Below are 23,020 nucleotides of genomic sequence, written 5' to 3' on the forward strand. Positions count from 1 at the left end.
GCTGCCAAGTGGCTCTTTGCATCCTGGCAGCCAAAGTGGTGCAGATTATGTCCCCAAGGTCTGGCACTTCAGGAGCCATGCATTAGGGAGGGGGACTTCTGTCATGATGTCAGTGTACTTCACTAAGCATTTTTCCTTTGTTGGTCATTGTGTGAGTTGTGCTAGTCAGTATGATTTTGCTCCTGTCTTGGTTCCTTTCCTTGTTCTGGTATGCACTCTGTTGTTTACTTAACTTAGATTAGAATTAACCATGAGCATAGGGTTTATATCATGTTCTGTTTTGATCCAGTCTAGGATTCTGTTCCTTGTCATTCAGTTATTAGCTTTAGCGTTTGCATTAGCATAGCTTAGCAAAGGGTTAGTTAGGTTATGTCTCATCTGTTGGGCCCAGTCCATTCCTTTTGTATTTGTCTCTAGTCCCCATTGTTATATTGCCACTAGTCATGTGTTACAGATATCTGCAGTTCTACACAAAGAATCACGTACTGAGTACATTGTTGCTGTTTGTATTTCTGTTAAAAACATATTTAAAACATACAGTATTTAATTAAATTATACAAAATATGAAATGAATAAACTCTATATATCATATAATGTATAAAATCAATTGCCATAATTAAGCATATAAATACACACACACACACAAAAAAAAATATATACTAATTTAGCTTTTAATTTGTGTGTAATATATTCAGGTCTAGTGGCGGCTTTTTATTTCAGGCCTTTGCATGCCACAGCCAGGTGTGTGTATGTGTATGACAAGATGACTCTCTAGCTTTGGCAGCTTTTTCCAGCCCTTTGTAAAGCTCATTGAATTGTCCATAGTAATCCCATTAAGTGGCTGAAAATGTTCTGTTTTGAACTATTATGTATTATATAAATCCCTACCTCTCCCTCTGGTTTTTGCAGGTAATCAGTCTTTTTGCAACAAAGGATGGATGGCAGCAAGAACGAATATGTGCACTTTATGCAGTATGTAGAGGATAGTGGCCTGAAAGCTTATGATGAGCTGGTGATACAGAATGCTTCAGACATCGCACGTGAGAGTGATCGCGTTCGCCAGCACAGGGCATACCTGATGGATCAAAGCCAGAAAAAAAGATGGTAAGAGAAGGCATATCAATAGGTAAACACACATTTATATACATAAAACACTGTAGGTACACCTGTTTCACACATTCATTTACTATTTTGTAAGCTTCACCTCCAATAGAAATGAACCTTTTGAGTATGCTGATTGTAGACCATCTGTTTAGTACACTTTGTCACTCCCCTGTACCCCATTTATCAATTAAAATAGATCCCCTGTTGACCAAATGATGGACCATTCTCTGCACTGCTCTGACACTAACTTGGTAATGATGTGGTTGTGTGTGTTGTTCAGGTGCAGCACTGTTGGTGGGATTTTAAAATACTTCTTAAATGTACTGGCTTCTTTATCAGGAACAGATTCCCTTTTAGCACGTTTTATAGTCTTCTTTATAATATACAGTATATAATGTGAAAGGTGTTATTAAAGAAGCCCCTTTGTCAATCTCTGTTGTCACTAGAAAGAAGGTTGTGCTGTAAGGTGGTCCAGCTATAGATTTTCAGAGGCCAAGCCATAGGAATTTAATGTAAAGTCAAAATTGACCAATCATGTACAAAAACTGATAAGTGCAGATGGTTTGCTGCTAAGACCTTATTAGCAAATTAGGTTAGTTGAGTTATGTGAGTTGATATGTATGTGGAATGCTGTGATTGTTGAAATGCTGCTTGGTTGATAGAAGATAATGAAGATGCTTTCGTCTGTACCAGATAGGGCAAGTGGTTACTGCAAGAATAGTTTGGTAGATTTGAAGAGCTGCATGTTTGCTTGGGAAGAGCTTGAATAGAGAGATTGAGAAGTAGAGAGTGGTTTTATTTAAAGTGATGATGAGGAAAGTGATGATGAAGAAAGTGGTGGAATTTGAGATGCTGGTGCTTTGAATTGAGGTGATTTGTGCAGGTTTGTGATGAGTGTTGACTGATGAGGAAAATTGAGAAAAAGTGGCAGATAGCACTGTTTTGTTGCAATTGGTCATGGCGTGTGGCTTAAATGTATAAAACAAAGGTGTAGAACTGCCTAGTCTCATACAAAGTTTAGATATTGTAGTCTTTGATATGAAGTTTAGATGTTAGTCACAATATGTGATGTGAAGCTTGGATGTCAATGTACTGTTGTAGGCTGCATGCAAGGATTCATCAAGGAAAAGGGAAAGGAATGATTGGTTACTATATAAGCAGTCAATTAGGACTTGGAAGGAGTTGTCCTTTTCTCAAGCAAGATGCACTTACCTAAAGAAACAAACTCTACCTACAACTCCATCATCTATTAACACAGGCTTCCACTCTTTGACATCAGTTCCTCTCTCTGTGTCACAACCCTCCTGAACTTTTCTTTTGTCATTCAAAGAGCATCCTGATATTGACCACGGCCCAACTTTTTGAGACAGATCAAAAACCTCAGAAAGGCTAATGAACAGCTAATATAAATGTAATTGGAACTTTTGTTCTGTGTAGGCCTTCAATAATCTGTTGCTTCAAAGTTGGAAGCAATGATTATTTATTATGTATTATTAATTGATTTATTACTCCTGTTGGCAATATTGTAGCTAAAACAAACAAATTCAGTAGTTAATAGAGGTGTCCCAATATTTTTATCAATATATTGTATGTTGCTCCAAAATACATGCATAAACCGACATACTCTCTGTCTTTGTAATATTGGTAACAATTAGGATAGTCATTTTGCTCTTTGGCCAACAGAACAAAATATATATTATTTTAATTATAATTGAAGGGCTGTACACGAGTACCATGTGTGAATGTTTGCTGTAATTAAATGCACTTACCAATACTAGCATTATGTTTTGTGTTATCAAGTCGTGGCTTTAATTGTGGCTTTTGATTCCCTGCCATAGACAAATGTTTCCCTGCCACAGACAAACACAGCAAGGTATTTAACTAAGGGAAATAAGTATTTGATCCCCTACCAACCAGCAAGAATTCTGGCCCCCAAAGACCAGTTATGTGCACAAAAGGCACACAAATCAGTCCTGTCCCTGTATAAAAGACTCCTGTCACAGAATCAGTTTCTTCCGTTCAAATCTCTCAACCACCATGGGCAAGACCAAAGAGCTATCAAAAGATGTCAGGGACAAGATTGTAGACCTGCACAAGGCTGGAATGGGCTACAAGACCATCAGCAAGAAGCTTGGTGAGAAAGAGACCACTGTTGGCACGATAATTCAAAAATGGAAGAAATACAAGATCACAGTCAATCGCCCTCACTCTGGAGCTCCATGCAAGATCTCACCTGGTGGGGTAAGAATGATTCTGAGAAAGGTGAGGTCAGCCCAGAATTACACGGGAGGAGCTTGTCAATGATCTCAAGGGAGCTGGGAGCAGAGAAATGCTGGATATGACCCCAAGAACACCATCCCCACTGGGCATTTCTCTGCCTCCAAACACGGCGAGTGGAGTTGATGCCAAAGAGCTCAATTTTGGTCTCATATGACCATATCGCATTCTCCCAAGCTTTCTCGGAATCGCTCAGGTGTTCATTGGCAAACTTCAGACGGGCCTGTACATGAGCCTTCTTGAGCAAAGGGACTTTGCGGGCACTGCAGGATCTCAATCCATTACGGCGAAGTGTGTTACTAATGGTTTTCTTGGTGACTGTGCTCCCAGCTCCCTTGAGATCATTGACAAGCTCCTCCCGTGTAATTCTGGGCTGACCTCACCTTTCTCAGAATCTTTCTTACCCCACGAAGTGAGATCTTGCATGGAGCTCCAGAGCGATGGCGATTGACTGTGATCTTGTATTTCTTCCATTTTCGAATTATCGCACCAACAGTGGTCTCTTTCTCACCAAGCTTCTTGCTGATTGTCTTGTAGCCCATTCCAGCCTTGTGCAGGTCTACAATCTTGTCCCTGACGTCCTTTCATAGCTCTTTGGTCTTGCCCATGGTGGTCGAGAGATTTGAATGTAAGAAACTGATTCTGTGACAGGAGTCTTTTATACAGGGACAGGACTAATTTGTGTGCCTTTTGTGCACATAACCGGTCTGTGGGGGTCAGAACTCTTGCTGGTTGGTAGGGGATCAAATACTTATTTCCCTTAATTAAATACAAATTAATTTATAACTTTTATTTAATGTTTTTTTCTGGATTTTTTGTTGTTATTCTGTCTCTCTCTGTTAAAATAAACCTTCCATAAAAATTATAGACTGTTCAAGTCTTTGTAAGGGGGTAAACTTACAAAATCAGCAGGGGATCAAATACTTATTTTCCCCAATGTACATATAATATAATATATTACATATATTATTATGTACATGTATATTGTGTTTATATATAACATGCTAAATAAGTATGTTGTTTTAACAATTGTTTCAGACTATCTCCCATGGTATATTATTAACTGCAACTTGTGTGTAATGCAGGTAACAACATATCTTTGCCTAATTTAATGTTAGTTACCTTGTTCAAAATGAATATGATGCCAATCTGCAACTTTTGCAACTTGTTAACAGAACTTAAATTGTTACAGCCATTTTAGCGTTGTTCACATTTATTTTTGAGGTGTGGTAAGGGATAATTGTTTTTGAATTATAATAATGTTTAGCGCATGTAATGTCACCTGGTGCTGCGTCATACGGTTACGTGGTGACGTGTAGTGGCGAATAGCATTAACGTGGGGGGCGTGTGTAAAGGGGTAATGTGGAAGATCTGGGTGTTTGGTGAAAGACACTGTTTTGACCACGCTCTTTCTTATCAACTTCATAAAATTCTGGTGTAAAATAATTCTCATCATCTTTTGTCTACACAAACAAAAACAAAAAAAATATATCCTAACGGCATCCGAGGAGTGTGCGTTAATCCAGCCAGGCTCTCAGGGACTATGTTTAAAGTATGGACAAAATGGTCGACACAATAAAGAGTCAAAACAGTAGATGACAATCAAAATGAATATTGTGAAGAAGTCACAAACACCGTTTGACAACATTTCTACGTGGATGACTGCCTGAAAGCAACCAACAATACAGAACAGGCTATGTTTTTGTATCAACAACTTACGGAATTATGCTCAAAAGGTGGCTTCCATTTGAACAAATGGATCAGTAATGATCGTACTGTGCTCTCTGCCATTCCCAAGAGGACAGAGCCAAAGAAGTGAGAACTTTGGAGTTAAACAAGGAGCAGCTGCCAATGGAAAGAGCCCTTGGTGCTCAATGGAACGTCGAAAAGGATGTCTTTACTTTCAGCATAAAAGTTAAGCCACACCAATTAACAAGAAGGGGCATACTGTCTATTGTTTGTTCTGTATATGACCGCTTGGGTTTTTTGGCTCCTGTCATTCTTGTGGCAAAACAAATCATGCAAAGTTTATGTAAACTGAAACTAAGGTGGGATGAAACAGTTCCACATGACATAGCACAGACCTGGACATAATGGCTTAATTTGCTTTATCTACTAGATACCTTTGGTGTCGATAGAAGCTTTATTCCTAGAGGCTTTGGTGACATCACATCTGCGCAGCTGCATCACTTTTGTGACGCTAGTGAGGTGGGATATGGTGCCGTGTCCTATCTTCGGCTTACAAACGATAAAGATGAAGTCTGTGTGTCTTGTGCATTTGGAAAGGCAAAAGTGGCACCGCTGAAGTGTACCACCATTCCCAGAATGGAGCTAGATCAGCTGAATCACATGTTGAAAACAGAATTGCAAATTCACCGACAGTTCTGCAGTATATAGCAAACACAAGAAAACGATTTAAGACATATGTTGCAAATCGAATCTCTGTTTCACACGGCCTATCAGCAAAAAAAAAAAATGGCACTTGAAACCGGTAGCATATCGGATGATGACCCTGAAATCAAGCAGGAAGTTTCTGTTCACCTCATGTCTGTTCAGCAGATGAAAGAGTCTTGTCCCATCAGTAAATTGCTTTCATACTTTTCTAAATGGGCAGACCTGAAACGAGCAGTTGGTTGGCTTTTAAAGCTTAAAGACACACTTAGGCAGAGGTGTGAGAAAAGAAAGAAGATAAATATCCATTCTGATATCAATGCCGTAATGAAAGAGGACAAAGCTGTGATTCTAAAGAAAAAGTGGAGTACACAACTTTCATTGGAGGATCTTGATAAAGCTGAAAAAGCAATAGTCAAAGGCAACACTTTACTGATGAGATATCAAATCTAAGCAGTGGAAAAGTCGTAAAGAAATCCAGTCATTTGCACAAACTGGATCCTATAATGGTCGATGGTATCCTAAGAGTAGAAGGTCGGTTGAACCGATCTTTGTTGCCTGAAGAGGTAAAACATCCTGCCGTTCTGCCAAAGAACAGTAACATCTCAAAGCTCATCCTTCGCTGTGTGCATGAAAAGGTTGGACACAGTGGAAGAAATCATATGCTTTCCACTTTACGTTGGCAATTTTGGATTCCACATGCCAATTCATTGGCTAGGAAGGTTATTAGAGAATGTATGACATGCCGCAGATATCGTCAAAGATATGGAGAACAAAAAATGGCTGGTCTTCCATCTGATCAACCTGCAGTAGACCTACCACCATTCACATTGGTTGGAATGGATTATTTTGGACCCATTGAGGTAAAAAGAGGAAGGATCGTGCTGTTCGTTTAGAAGTGGCTCACACGCTTGATACAGATTCCTGCATCAATGCCATAAGGAGATTTATATGTCAAAGGGGACAGGTCAAAGAAATACGATCTGACAATGGAACAAATTTTGTGAGTGCAAATCGTGAGTTAAAGCAGGCGCTACAAAATCTGAATCAAAGGAAAATAAAGGATACTTTCCTACAGGAAGAAATAAAATGGACTTTTAATCCTCCTCATGGAGCTCACCATGGAGGCGCTTGGGAACGTCTCGTACAACAAACTAAAAGAATCCATTGTTTTTGTCACTAAACAGCAAATGGTTGATGATGAAGCCCTCAATACCATATTTTGTGAGGTTGAGGCTATTCTAAATGATATACCAATAACACCATCCAGTGATGATTCAAACGATCTTGAAGCGTTAACACCAAATCACCTTTTGCTGTTAAAAGGGAAACCCATTCTCCCACCTGGTCTGTTTACTAAATGTGAGACATACGGGAAAAGATGCTGGAAACAAGTGCAGTAAATTAGCAACCTATTTTGGAAAAGATGGGCAAAAGAATATCTTCCTTTACTGCAACAACGTCAAAAGTGGAATAAAGTTCACCAGAACTTTGTAGTTGGAGATCTAGTCCTTATAGTAGATGATTCTGCCCCCAGAAATTCGTGGTGTATGGGGCGAATCACAGAAACTATATAAGACTCTAAAGGACTTGTACGTAAAGTATGAGTTAAAACACAAACGAATAAATTGGAAAGACCCGTTACTAAGATCTGCCTTTTGCCTTAAAGCAGAACAAAACTGATAGTATTTAATTTTGTGAACATGAACACTAAAATTGAACATTGAAAGAACCTTGAAACATAACTGACCTTATATAAATAATAATGTTGATGTTTAGCCAGCAGATGGATTTGCACTTCTATTGTCTATTGTAAAAAGCGCTATATTAATAAAGTTGACTTGACTTGACTTGACACTTGCATTGCATGCATGCAATGTTTTTTTTTTTTTTTACAAAATTTCAACCTTGTTTTTTTTGGACTTTTTTTTTTGGACTTTCTTCATACAGTTTTTGGATAGTTTTGGCACTACTAATAACTGAAAGAGTATGGGGTACTTTTATGGACACACAAAGGACTCATGTACACCTGAATAGATTATGTAATTAAAAAAAAAAATTGGAATATATATTTGTTTATAAATGGATTGATGTACAGACTGATGTGCAAATCTTGAATGTTTAGGATGGGTTTTGGTCGATTGACCCTATTTAAGTTATCAGTGAATGGCTGTTAATATAATTTGATAATTATTTGTTAAACAAAAATTAGGGGCCGGAATGTTACAGTTTTAGCATTGTTCATATTTATTTTTGAGATATGGTAATGGATCATTGTTTTTGAAATGCGCATGTATTGTCACCTGGTGCTGCGTCATAGGGTTTGGGGTTACGTGTAGTGGCGAAGAGCATTAACGTGGGGGGCATGTGTAAAGTGGTAATGTGGAAGATCTGTGTGTTTGGTGAAAGACACTGCTTTGACCACGCTCTTCCCTATCAAGTTCTGGTGTAAAATAATTCTCATCATCTTTTGTCTACACAAACAAAAAAAATATCCTAACGGCATCCGAGGAGTGTGCGTTAATCCAGCCAGGCTCTCAGGGACTATGTTTAAAGTATGGACAAAATGGGTGACACATAAATAGTACTGCATTATCAGTTAAAGACAGTTTCAATAACTGTCAACATACAGCCCTTTTTAAGAGTTTCTGGTGATGAATATGTGTTTTAGTGGATAGTCATTTTAGAGAATGTTTATTACATTGCCCATATGTATACTATATCTGATACCATACAGTAGTGTGTTGTACTGATTAGATTTAAAGAAGGTCTTTCAGCCCTTCAGTCTTTGACTGCACTGCCTGCCCCACTCAGTTCACTGCTCTTGAACTTGAGAGACTTTTAAAACCTGACCTTAGTCTATCAGGGAGCAACAGGAGACTAAGAGAAGGGCAGACAGGTTACAGAGCATACTATATCATGGATTGTGAAAGTTTACAAACTAGATTGCACAATGTACTAACTATTTTTTATAACTAGTTGAAAAAAACACTTTACACCAGGATGTGCATGAACAGTTCTATTTCTTTACAGAAGCCCAGGCTGCTGTGCATGTAGATGCTTTCATATTTGCAACTGAACTAACTTTACTTCCCTCATCTGGATTGGAACCGCTATCAAGTTCCTGATGATCTGCCATTCTCAATGGCAAATACATATTCAAACAATATATGTACCATTCATATATTCATACAATGTGTTTAAATCACTTATGGATTTAGAAATTCTGAATTCTTCAGGATTTTGCTGTTTTTAAACCACGTGTAACTGGTTTGCAGATTTGAGACAGAAAACTATGTTTTACTAGTTTTGACATGTTATTAAGCCTATATGGAGCTGTGTGACCATGGTCTCTTTCACACTAGGTTACATTTGAAGAGTTTCCTTAAATAAATCCTGAAATATGGCAAAGATTTAATGAAAAAAATCAGATAAAAGTACTTGCAATTAAGCATGTTTATTTACCATGCCTATGCACTTATTTGTGTTATAAAATATTTATGTAGGACTCTTATTCTTTTAGACGTATCTACAGTTTTTATAGACTCCCAGATATCTTGATTGTGGGTGAGCCATACATACGGCTAGACACTCCTGAGTAGAAGTCAGCATGCTGGTGGCATAGGGTGTACTGAATTGCAGCCATAATGCCATTCTTACTGCCACTGGAGATTACTGATAGATTGTTATTTGTTGGCCCACATACAAGCCACAATACTTTTCACAACAATTCATCTATGCATCCCGAAAGGGCAGGTCAAATGGCTTATGTTTGTTGTAACTATCACCATGCCCATATACAGTGTATCACAAAAGTGAGTACACCCCTCACATTTCTGCAGATATTTAAGTATATCTTTTCATGGGACAACACTGACAAAATGACACTTTGACACAATGAAAAGTAGTCTGTGTGCAGCTTATATAACAGTGTAAATTTATTCTTCCCTCAAAATAACTCAATACACAGCCATTAATGTCTAAACCACCGGCAACAAAAGTGAGTACACCCCTAAGAGACTACACCCCTAAATGTCCAAATTGAGCACTGCTTGTCATTTTCCCTGCAAAATGTCATGTGATTTGTTAGTGTTACTAGGTCTCAGGTGTGCATAGGGAGCAGGTGTGTTCAATTTAGTAGTACAGCTCTCACACTCTCTCATACTGGTCACTGAAAGTTCCAACATGGCACCTCATGGCAAAGAACTCTCTGAGGATCTTAAAAGACGAATTGTTGCGCTACATGAAGATGGCCAAGGCTACAAGAAGATTGCCAACACCCTGAAACTGAGCTGCAGCACAGTGGCCAAGATCATCCAGCGTTTTAAAAGAGCAGGGTCCACTCAGAACAGACCTCGCGTTGGTCGTCCAAAGAAGCTGAGTGCACGTGCTCAGCGTCACATCCACCTGCTGTCTTTGAAAGATAGGCGCAGGAGTGCTGTCAGCATTGCTGCAGAGATTGAAAAGGTGGGGGGTCAGCCTGTCAGTGCTCAGACCATACGCCGCACACTACATCAAATTGGTCTGCATGGCTGTCACCCCAGAAGGAAGCCTCTTCTGAAGTCTCTACACAAGAAAGCCCGCAAACAGTTTGCTGAAGACATGTCAACAAAGGACATGGATTACTGGAACCATGTCCTATGGTCTGATGAGACCAAGATTAATTTGTTTGGTTCAGATGGTCTCAAGCATGTGTGGCGGCAATCAGGTGAGGAGTACAAAGATAAGTGTGTCATGCCTACAGTCAAGCATGGTGGTGGGAATGCCATGGTCTGGGGCTGCATGAGTGCAGCAGGTGTTGGGGAGTTACATTTCATTGAGGGACACATGAACTCCAATATGTACTGTGAAATACTGAGCAGAGCATGATCCCTTCCCTCCGGAAACTGGGTCGCAGGTCAGTGTTCCAGCATGATAATGACCCCAAACACACCTCTAAGACGACCACTGCTTTATTGAAGAGGCTGAGGGTAAAGGTGATGGACTGGCCAAGCATGTCTCCAGACCTAAACCCAATAGAACATCTTTGGGGCATCCTCAAGCGGAAGGTGGAGGAGCGCAAAGTCTCGAATATCCGCCAGCTCCGTGATGTCGTCATGGAGGAGTGGAAAAGCATTCCAGTGGCAACCTGTGAAGCTCTGGTAAACTCCATGCCCAGGAGAGTTAAGGCAGTTCTGGGAAATAATGGTGGCCACACAAAATATTGACACTTCAGGAACTTTCACTAAGGGGTGTACTCACTTTTGTTGCCGATGGTTTAGACATTAATGGCTGTATATTGAGTTATTTTGAGGGAAGAATAAATTTACACTGTTATATAAGCTGCACACAGACTACTTTTCATTGTGTCAAAGTGTCATTTTGTCAGTGTTGTCCCATGAAAAGATATACTTAAATATCTGCAGAAATGTGAGGGGTGTACTCACTTTTGTGATACACTGTAATTCTGCCCATCAAGTGGTAGGTTCTTCTTATAAACCTTATAAACCTTCTGCGTGTCCTCCTCTTGTCCTCCTCCTATTTATCCTAAATTTATCCTGCAATAAAAACAGAGATCTGTGATTTAAAAAAAAAATCTTTTTAACCTTAATTTAACTAACAAAGTATAAAGAAAAGATTCCCAGTGTTTTCACTAAACAGCTTAATAGTATTTTGTAAATTTAATGTTTGATGTCTGCAACACTCATTTTCAATTTGTGCGACTGAAATTTTTGCCCATTTTTGCTTGATACAAGACTTCAGTAGAGGATCACACAAAAAGTATACACTGGCATTTAGAGGTTCAAAGTCACACTTCATCAGCACTTTGAAAGAGGTGTGTTACTACGATACAGGGTTTCCATGACAACAGTGGGCTTGGTCTTTATTTCCACTTCTCTACATTTAGCCTGCTTTCCCCAAGGACACACACACACCACGGTATATGGTTCAGATATTTTACGATATATTTTATTCTATGCAGTGGACTTATTTAGGGAGCCTTTTCTGTATTTATACAGTAGATACAGATAGATGACCGCATTAGTCTGAGTAGGGGTATTACACTCCACACGCTTTCTCTAAAAAGAAAATGATGTTTGCCCCACTGGGACATAACCCCACTCTTTCCCCAGTCAGAAAACTCAAGTGGCCATGCACTTGCCCCACAGCAGCTTTTGGTGATAAGCCCCCTCCACACAGTAAAGTACGAAATGTTAGATAAAAGGTAAAAACTACACTAGCTACTCTGCCCACTGGCGTGTGATAACCTGTGTCCCTTTATTTACAAAAGCTCCTTTAGACCAATTCAATATTTCATATTTCTCCAAGCTATTCTTGATCATATCAAGATCCATCTTCAGGTCCCTCCACTACAGAGTCAATGTTGTGTTAAAATGTGAGTTGGTACAGTCTAAGTTTGCATTGGCTACATGTATCTGTCCCTCATTTCTTACTAGTCTCCAGGTTACGGTGGCCGAGAAGTGCAAAACAAATTTACAGTGTATCACAAAAGTGAGTACACCCCTCACATTTCTGCAGATATTTAAGTATATCTTTTCATGGGACAACACTGACAAAATGACACTTTGACACAATGAAAAGTAGTCTGTGTGCAGCTTATATAACAGTGTAAATTTATTCTTCCCTCAAAATAACTCAATATACAGCCATTAATGTCTAAACCACCAGCAACAAAAGTGAGTACACCCCTTAGTGAAAGTTCCTGAAGTGTCAATATTTTGTGTGGCCACCATTATTTCCCAGAACTGCCTTAACTCTCCTGGGCACGGAGTTTACCAGAGCTTCACAGGTTGCCACTGGAATGCTTTTCCACTCCTCCATGACGACATCACGGAGCTGGTGGATATTCGAGACTTTGCGCTCCTCCACCTTCCGCTTGAGGATGCCCCAAAGATGTTCTATTGTGTTTAGGTCTGGAGACATGCTTGGCCAGTCCATCACCTTTACCCTCAGCCTCTTCAATAAAGCAGTGGTCGTCTTAGAGGTGTGTTTGGGGTCATTATCATGCTGGAACACTGCCCTGCGACCCAGTTTCCGGAGGGAGGGGATCATGCTCTGCTTCAGTATTTCACAATACATATTGGAGTTCATGTGTCCCTCAATGAAATGTAACTCCCCAACACCTGCTGCACTCATGCAGCCCCAGACCATGGCATTCCCACCACCATGCTTGACTGTAGGCATGACACACTTATCTTTGTACTCCTCACCTGATTGCCGCCACACATGCTTGAGACCATCTGAACCAAACAAATGTATCTTGGTCTCATCAGACCATAGGACATGGTTCCAGTAATCCATGTCCTTTGTTGACATGTCTTCAGCAAACTGTTTGCAGGCTTTCTTGTGTAGAGACTTCAGAAGAGGCTTCCTTCTGGGGTGACAGCCATGCAGACCAATTTGATGTAGTGTGCGGCGTATGGTCTGAGCACTGACAGGCTGACCCCCCACCTTTTCAATCTCTGCAGCAATGCTGACAGCACTCCTGCGCCTATCTTTCAAAGACAGCAGTTGGATGTGACGCTAAGCACGTGCACTCAGCTTCTTTGGACGACCAACGCGAGGTCTGTTCTGAGTGGACCCTGCTCTTTTAAAACACTGGATGATCTTGGCCACTGTGCTGCAGCTCAGTTTCAGGGTGTTGGCAATCTTCTTGTAGCCTTGGCCATCTTCATGTAGCGCAACAATTCATCTTTTAAGATCCTCAGAGAGTTCTTTGCCATGAGGTGCCATGTTGGAACTTTCAGTGACCAGTATGAGAGAGTGTGAGAGCTGTACTACTAAATTGAACACACCTGCTCCCTATGCACACCTGAGACCTAGTAACACTAACAAATCACATGACATTTTGGAGGGAAAATGACAAGCAGTGCTCAATTTGGACATTTAGGGGTGTAGTCTCTTAGGGGTGTACTCACTTTTGTTGCCGGTGGTTTAGACATTAATGGCTGTATATTGAGTTATTTTAAGGGAAGAATAAATTTACACTGTTATATAAGCTGCACACAGACTACTTTTCATTGTGTCAAAGTGTCATTTTGTCAGTGTTGTCCCATGAAAAGATATACTTAAATATCTGCAGAAATGTGAGGGGTGTACTCACTTTTGTGATACACTGTACATTTCAGAAAACAAAATTACAAAAAAACAAAAACAAATTTACAACGAAAGCAAAAACAAATTTACAAGTGCTTGGGTACCCAGTGTTTGTAAATTTGTTTTGGCATATGTAAAAGTGTTTCAGCACTTGTAAATTTGTTTTGGCATATGTAAAAGTGTTTCAGCACTTGTAAATTTGTTTTCGGCATATGTAATTTTGCATTTTGCAGTAACATTTCTGACGGAAAAGGTAGGTACAATAAACCGGAAGTGCGTGTTGCTTACCAGCTGTCAATCAAACTGTTTGTCAGAGGTAAAGTGAACGGAGTTTGTGATGGTGACGATAAACAAGGTTTTGTCTCGTTTGTGGAAATCATTTTATCCAGTTGACCCGCTATTGTTTTTCTTGTGGAAAGTTATTAGATAGTTTGTGCAGACGGTTAGACGTGGCGTGTGCATCTCCATTTACCGTCCGCTCTTCTAAACATCTAAGGAATTCCCACAAGAACAACAAAAGCGAAATAATGAAAATAATTAACACAAAATGGACAAAACATTGTTTATTAGGGACGGAACATTTGATACCGAGGCTTTAAAGCTTGTTTCACTTTTGTAACACTGGACTCAGTGTATCGGAGCTTATATTAAAGCAGCAGCATGTGCGGGACTGATGAAGCTTTGGCGCTGTGTTTTATCTCACTCACTATATAAGAGGGGGGGGGGGGGGGCACCTTACGCAGTCATGAGAACAAAGGTTTTATTTATGGTGTTTAACATTTATTATTTTTATTCTTTATAATAATAAGTCAGAACCATATTTTAGGCAAAACAACGCACTCTGCCCACTGCGCTACTCATACAGAGGTGTATTAAACAGGTTATGCTGCTATAACCAGCGCACACACACCGTTACTAAGAATAAAAGTGAATACTACTTAATATAATTCCCACAGTCTCCCATTGATAAAAATACGGAACAAAGCGTCCTGTATCAGTTCAATACAGAACGCGGCGTTTAGTCTCCAAATAAAGAAGGATTCTGTATTTTACAGGACGGTGGGTAACCCTGGTTTGATTGTCTCTTATATAGTGAGTGAGATAAAACACAATGATGATAAAATAAATGTGTCATGCTGATACATTAGTTGCAACATTTTAACCACATAATTTGCACAAAATTCTACTTTGTTAAACATAATCCCTATGGAAACCGTTTGGTTTCAATACAACACAACTGACCACACAACTGACCCATGCACAGTCTTTTGTGGAATTAAATTTTTGGCACTGGCACTGGTTTTGTTGTTGACTGACATCAGTTATCAGTGATGTAGACCTGGTGAAATACACAGACATATTGGGCAAACGTGGTGTGTTTGTGTGTGTGCACACCTGCTCATGTGCACAAGAAAGAGCGAGAGAAATTGTGCTGCACAGTTCTTTTGTGCTTTGTTTTTTAAGATAATAACCTACTTATCCTAGGCATACTTGATATAACGAATATGGTTATTTTCAATATTCTGTAAAAATACTTGTATATATCGATATTTGCAATATATCCCCAGCCCTAGTGTTAAGCAGTGCCTTTTTCTTCAAGCACACTCCCATACTCCTTTTACTTAACAGCCACTTGTCTTGACACTCTTCCAAAAAGTCCTGATTTATGGAGTGCTGTGTAGATGGTTATTAATCGAACAAGGTTTAGGTTTATGCCAAGCTTCTTCCATTTCAAAATAAGTGAACTGGTGGGACAAGCCAGATCGGTGTTCCTCATAACTGGTGCAATTACAACCTCTGCTGGCTGATTGATGGCGCATGCCATGAGTTGGGGAATAATGCTGATCTGGGTGTGGCTCTCCGTGCGCAAGGCTGATCCGCATATGAACTCGCCTCGTGCAGGTGAAATGATGCAGTTGGTACTGCACATGTGTCGGAGGGGGTGTGTGTCAGTTGCGAAGCTCCTCAGTCAGCAGTGGAGGGCTGTATTGGTAAAGGTGAAGCATCACACATACAGGGTAATTGGATACGACTAGATTAGGGGAGAAAATTGGGGGAAAGAATTGGAGAAAATGAGAAAACAAAAAAAAATCCACTGTTATATGGACAGCCGGGTACATGCGTGTTTAACCTAGAAAAGATGCACCAAGGTAGAATGATTCATCTCACAACATAATAACAAACTAGCTGATAATGTTCGCACACCAGATACCCTAGGACACCTTCAAAGATCTTGTGAAGTACATGTGTCAGTGAGTCCAAACTATTTAATAGCATATTTGATGGGTGATCATAATGTTTTGGCTTATCATTATATGGTTTATGAGTGGCTATTAAGGCTTAAAGTTGTTAAACTGCAGTTGCAGTGGATGGCATACTAAATTATAGCTAATAATTTTTATTATGCACATTTTTAAAATGTAACTCACTTTGAGTGACTATTACATCATTCACATCATTCATATTCTTAATGGCAGAACAGGACACTGAGGAGAACAAAACCACATAAAGCAGCTGGCCCTGACCACATCCCCGGGCATGCACTCAAGGCTTGCTCAGTGGAGCTTGCTGATGTCCAGACATTTTCAACTTGTCCATTGCACAAACCACAGTACCCACCTGCATTCAATACTGTCATTCCAGCTAAACCAACCAATAAGCGCCACACACTTGGGCTGTTGTTGAACTTTCTTACAGGAAGCCTCAGTCTGTCAGAACTGGTAATCATATGTCCAGCACAACAATCATAAACACTGGAATACCCCAAGCCTGTGTATTGAGTCCATTGCTCTACACTCTCTTCACCTACAACTGCGAAGCCCTCCCAGACCAACACCAGTATCACCAAATTTGCTAATGATACAACAGTTATTGGACTGATCACTGGAACTAATGAGACAGCATATAGAAGAGAGTTGGAAAATCTGGTGGCATGGTGCCAGGACAGCAATCTTTCCTTAAATACCAGTAAGACTAAGAAATGATTGTTAATAGTGTACTTGCTGTAACACTAATGATTAATGAATTTAAAGAGTGGTAAAATTGAACAACTATTTTTGTATTTATTATACTTTAATTTTACAAAAATAGTACAAAAACGTCTCTGTGTTAACTGAACTTAACTGTACTAAAATTACATTTCACACACACTTAAAGTGAAAGTGAGCACATTTACATTTTCTGCATTTAGTTTAAAAATGTCTTTATTTGAAGATGCTATAAAGGGTTAGAAAGTACATGTTAGTTCTCAGCTTAAGTGCTTAGGGGTTGGTCTATAATCGTCTTTTGAAAATGGTGAAAGACTGAGATGTTCGGACAGACAGGGGAAGTTTATTTCACCATTTGGGTGCCAGTACTTAAAAGAGCGTAGATGCATGCCTTCCTCAAGTTCTGGGTGGAGTTTCAAGACAAGCGAGACTTGTGGCTCAGAGGTTGCGTTGTACAGAGCGTGGTTTTGAGTCCTCTAAGGTACCTGGGGCTGGTTCATTTTTGGCTTGTAGGCGAGCATCGTTTTAAACTGAATGTGGGCAGCTACAGGAAGCCAGTGAAGAGAATGCAGCAGTGAGGTGATGTGGCAGTGTTTAGTTTAGTTGAAAACCAGGCGGGCAGCTGCATTTTGGCCCATTCCTCCATGCAGATCTCCTCTAGAGCAGTGATGTTTTGGGGCTGTCACTGAGCAACACGAACTCCACAAATTTTCTATGAGGTTGAGGTCTGGAGACTGGCTAGGCCACTCCAGGACCTTGAAATGCTTTTTACGGAGCCACTCCTTCGTTGCCCGAGCGGTGTGTTTGGGATCATTGTCATGCTGGAAGACCCAGCCACGTTCCATCTTCAATGCTCTCACTGATGGAAGGAGGTTTTGGCTTAAAATCTCACGATACATGGCCCCGTTCATTTTTCCCTTAACACGGATCAGTCGTCCTGTCCCCTTTGCAGAATAACAGCCCCAACGCATGATGTTCCCACCCCCATGCTTCACAGTAGGTATGGTGTTCTTGGGTTCTTCTTCTTCCTCCAAACACGACGAGTTTAGTTTTTACCAAAAAGTTCCATTTTGGTTTCATCTGACCACATGATATTCTCCCAATCCTCTTCTGGATCATCCATATGCTCTCTGGCAAACTTCAGACGGGCCTGGACATGTACTGGCTTAAGCAGGGGGACACGCCTGGCACTGCAGGATTTGAGTCCCTCTCGGCATAGTGTGTTACTGATGGTAGCCTTTGTACTTTGGTCCCAGCTCTCTGCAGGTCATTCATCAGGTCCCTCCGTGTAGTTCTGGGATTTTTGCTCACCGTTCTCCTGATGGAAATTATCAATGGTCTTGTATGTCTTCCATTTTCTTACAATTGCTCCCACAGTTGATTTATTCACACCAACCTGCTTGCCTATTGTAGATTCACTCTTCCCAGCCTGGTGCAGGTCTACAATTTTCTTCCTGGTGTCCTTCGACAGCTCTTTGGTCTTGGCCATGGTTGACTGTTTGAGGCTGTGGACAGGTGTCTTTTATACAGATAACGAGGTCCAACAGGTGCCATTAATACAGGTAACGAGTGGAGGACAGAAGAGCTTCTTAAAGAAGAAGTTACAGGTCTGTGAGAGCCAGAAATCTTGCTTGTTTGTTATTGACCAAATACTTATTTTCCACCATAATGTACAAAAAAATTATTTAAAAATCCTACAATGTGATTTCCTGGATTTTTTTTTCTCATTTTGTCTCTCATAGTTGAAGTGTAGCTATCATGAAAATTACAGACCTCTCTCATCTTTCTAAGTAGGAGAACCTACACAATCAGTGGATGACTAAATACTTTTTGACCCCACTGTAAGTGGTAAATAAATGGGTGGAAGGAAATAATATATATTTTTTATAGGGCTGTCGAAGTTAACGCGATAATAACGCATTAACGCGACCTCAATTTAACGCGATTAAAAAAATTAGTGCCATTAACGCAAATTCTATTTCATGTTGACACTTCACTGGTAGAACAAACGTTTTAATGTCGGACTTGCCACCGTTTTTCATTTGCGGTTTGTTAACATAATGTAACCGATCGTGGTAGTGATGCACTTGCATAATAAAGAAATAAATACACGCTATATTCACAAGTTGTCGGGAGCAGAACACTTTATTACACTTAATTAACTTCTTCTTCTGTACCGAATACCGGAAAGCTGAGTCGAGCACGTTAGTTCATGAACTATGGAAGCCCCAAAGGGTCAAAACACACTCACTTCGTGTAGAAACGTCCATCAAACCATCGTCACGATACAACCACAGACAAGTCTGATACAATAACTACACCTTATCCCACCTAAAGCACCGCTGATCTACAATGTTTGCTGATGGAGAAATTCTAACCTACAATCTGACATTTACTACCTAGTATGTGAGTGAATAAACTCCCTTACAGTTTTCTCTTGTCCCAGCAGTTTTTAACATCAGTACATTTAGCATAAAATGTGTTCACCATTTTAATTGTAACATTTCACTTAAAAATCCTTGTTTTCTATATCATTTACACAGATTTTTTTTAATGCGATTAATCGCGATTAACTATATGAAATTCTGAGATTAATCGCGATTAAAAATTTTAATCGTTTGACAGCCCTAATTTTTTATAGTCATTGTTTGTACTACAGTTATAGAAGGGCCGTTTACTTCAGAATGTCTATAAATTAGCCCTTTTTTGAAAGAATAAAGGATTTGACATAAATACATGATATTTAAGATATACTGTAAAACATTTACATTTTCAGCATTTAGCGGACTCTTTTATCCAAAGCAACTTACAGTACAGTGACTATTTTTTGTCTACGCAATTGAGGGTTAGGGGGCTCAAGGGCCCAACAGTGGTAACCTGACAGTGGTGGGGCTTGAACCAGCAACCTTTTCATTACTAGTCCAGTACCTTAACCACTAGGCTACAGTTGCCCAACATACTACTATATTTCACACCCATACCACCCTCTTTGTCCCCCTCTTAATGTTTCTTCAACAGCAGCAATCCTTGATTCAGAAAAGCACTCACACTCCATCCATGCCACCACCAGCATGTTTCTTTGTTAGTATGGTGTTCTTACTGTTACATGTAAATTATACATTAAGATTATTAGGTTAAATGCTAATTATATATTAATTTTAATAAGGTTTAAAAAAATCAATTTTCTCAGTACACTTTTGTTTCTAGTAGGGCAGTGTGAGCAATGGTGTTTTAAGGGTTAAGATTGGACGGTCTTTTGTTTAGAAACAGCCTTACTACTGTTGGGTCCTAATTGTTAGGGTATTAGTGAAATAATTATATGCATTGAACATTTTTATCTCTCGTGTGTTTACAATGTTAGCTATCTTTGTGTATGTTCTGTATGTCTCTATAGGATGGGTGAGGATGTGGAAGGAGAAGAGGCTTACACTGGTAAACACTTTCGCATGGGCTTCATGACGATGCCAGCTCCCCTAGACCGGCTGTCTGAACCAACTGGACTGGGTTTTACAGTGCGCTCCCAGTCTTTGCATTCAGTAGGAGGTGGCAAAGAGGATGGAGGCAGCCTAAACCTACGCAAACAACCCCCACCAAAACCCAAACGGAACCCCAGCACCAAACTTAGCACCTCATCTGAAACAGTCAACACAACCTTAACCACAGGAAAGAGATCGAAGGAGTTGGATAAGAATGATGGTAAATATAAGATTGTTTTATTTTATTGTAAGCATACGTGTTTACTTTGACAAGTTTCCTTAAGAATAATAACAGTACAAATAATAAGAATTAAAGAAAAAAAGATGACTAAATATGTTATATTCTCTTGCAACCCAGTTAAAAATGTTTGTTTTTAATTTTTTTCTAAATATTTAAGTATTTTATTACTTAAAATTATTTTAAGTATTTAAAGTAATAATAAATTATTTAAATTTAAAATTTAAAAATATCTTTTAGGCACCCAGGTGGTGCAGTGGGATATTTCGTTAGCACACCAGCACTGGGATTGTGATCTCTCAGAGTTGAATCTCAGCTCTGCTACCAGTCGACTGTGTGCCCCCTAGCAGGCACAATTGGCAGTGCTTGCAGCAGACAAAATTGGCCACTAGCCTGCTGGGTGAGAAAAAGGGGGTGGGATCTTCGACACTGTATAAGGACCCTGGTTAGCGGCCTATGGCGCCTGTACAGAAGTTTTTAGCTTAAAAAGTTTAAGCTATAAACAAATTAAAACATGAATCTGAGTACTCCATACCAAAATAAACCCCCAACAGATTTTGAAATGTGTCTGCAGAAATTGAAGCTCATTTTTATCTCAAAATAGCACTTGTGAGGACAATCAATAATGTTGAAGGCCTGGCTTACAAAAGACATTTCATTTCATCCCAAATAATTCAATAAGGTTGAGGTCAAAGCTCTGTGCAGACCACTGGAGTTTCTCCAAACCAAGCTTGTAATCATATAATTTATTTGATGAACTTGATTTTATACATGTGTACAAATGTGTAAAAATTCTTTTTTATAATGCCATATGTAAGAATCTAAGATATTTCAGTGTTTACAGCGTTTTACACAGACAGAAATATGTGACACAATTATAAATTATTATCAGTAGAAATAGAAAACATTGTAATAAGTTTCTTTAAGATAATAAGTTATTATACGTTCTTTATTTTTCATAACAGTTAAAACTGATATAAATAGGAAAAATTTTAAAGCAAAATAAAATATTTGATATGTAGTATGGGTAGCACTGAGCTTATTGGTCCTGGGATTAATCCTTTCATTTAGTCCAGTGGTTCTCAAACTTTTTAGACCGAGTACCACCCATTGTCAAACCAAAACTTCCAAGTACCACCTATGTCTCTCATCACAGAACCACATATAGCACACATTAATTAGGTGTGTATATACAGTGGGGTATATACAGTCAGCCACTGATTGTGCAAGTTCTCCTACTTAGAAAGATGAGAGAGGTCTGTAATTTTCATCATAGGTACACTTCAACTATGAGAGACAAAATGAGAAAAATAATCCAGGAAATCACATTGTAGGATTTTTAAAGAATTTATTTGTAAATTATGGTGGAAAATAAGTATTTGGTCAATAACAAAAGTTCAACTCAATACTTTGTAACATAACCTTTGTTGGCAATGACAGAGGTCAAACGTTTCCTGTAGGTCTTCACCAGGTTTGCACACACTGTAGCTGGTATTTTGGCCCATTCCTCCATGCAGATCTCCTCTAGAGCAGTGATGTTTTGGGGCTGTCGCTGGGCAACACAGACTTTCAACTCCCTCCACAAATTTTCTATGAGGTTGAGGTCTGGAGACTGGCTAGGCCACTACAGGACCTTGAAATGCTTTTTACGGAGCCACTCCTTCGTTGCCCGAGCGGTGTGTTTGGGATCATTGTCATGCTGGAAGACCCAGCCACGTTCCATGTTCAATGCTCTCACTGATGGAAGTAGGTTTTGGCTTAAAATCTCACGATACATGGCCCTGTTCATTCTTCCCTCAACACGGATCAGTCGTCCTGTCCCCTTTGCAGAAAAACAGCCCCAAAGCATGATGTTTCCACCCCCATGCTTCACAGTAGTTATGGTGTTCTTGGGATGCAACTCAGCATTCTTCTTCCTCCAAGCACGACGAGTTGAGTTTTTACCAAAAAGTTCCATTTTGGTTTCATCTGACCACATGATATTCTCCCAATCCTCTTCTGGATCATCCATATGCTCTCTGGCAAACTTCAGACGGGCCTGGACATGTACTGGCTTAAGCAGGGGGACACGCCTGGCACTGCAGGATTTGAGTCCCTCTCGACGTAGTGTGTTACTGATGGTAGCCTTTGTTACTTTGGTCCCAGCTCTCTGCAGGTCATTCATCAGGTCCCTCCGTATAGTTCTGGGATTTTTTGGGGCCCCAGATCGAGGGAGATTATCAATGGTCTTGTATGTCTTCCCACAGTTGATTTATTCACACCAACCTGCTTGCCTATTGTAGATTCACTCTTCCCAGCCTGGTGCAGGTCTACAATTTTCTTCCTGGTGTCCTTCAACAGCTCTTTGGTCTTGGCCATGGTTGAGTTTGGAGTCTGACTGTTTGAGGCTGTGGACAGGTGTCTTTTATACAGATAACGAGGTCAAACAGGTGCCATTAATACAGGTAACG

General features: G+C 39.8%; 1 protein-coding gene across 1 annotated transcript in view; it reads left to right on the forward strand.

Moving 5' to 3' along the window:
• Positions 1 to 934: 934 nt before the first annotated feature.
• nyap2a (neuronal tyrosine-phosphorylated phosphoinositide-3-kinase adaptor 2a) overlaps positions 935 to 23,020 on the forward strand; it is a 62,021-nt gene continuing 39,935 nt past the window's right edge. Inside the window, exons 1-2 of the mRNA XM_063017116.1 lie at positions 935 to 1,104; positions 20,251 to 20,552. Coding sequence (XP_062873186.1) covers positions 935 to 1,104; positions 20,251 to 20,552 — 472 coding nt within the window. The remainder of the gene's footprint in view (positions 1,105 to 20,250; positions 20,553 to 23,020) is intronic.

This window comes from Trichomycterus rosablanca, chromosome 20, assembly GCF_030014385.1.
Source record: "Trichomycterus rosablanca isolate fTriRos1 chromosome 20, fTriRos1.hap1, whole genome shotgun sequence".
Taxonomy (NCBI): domain Eukaryota; kingdom Metazoa; phylum Chordata; class Actinopteri; order Siluriformes; family Trichomycteridae; genus Trichomycterus; species Trichomycterus rosablanca.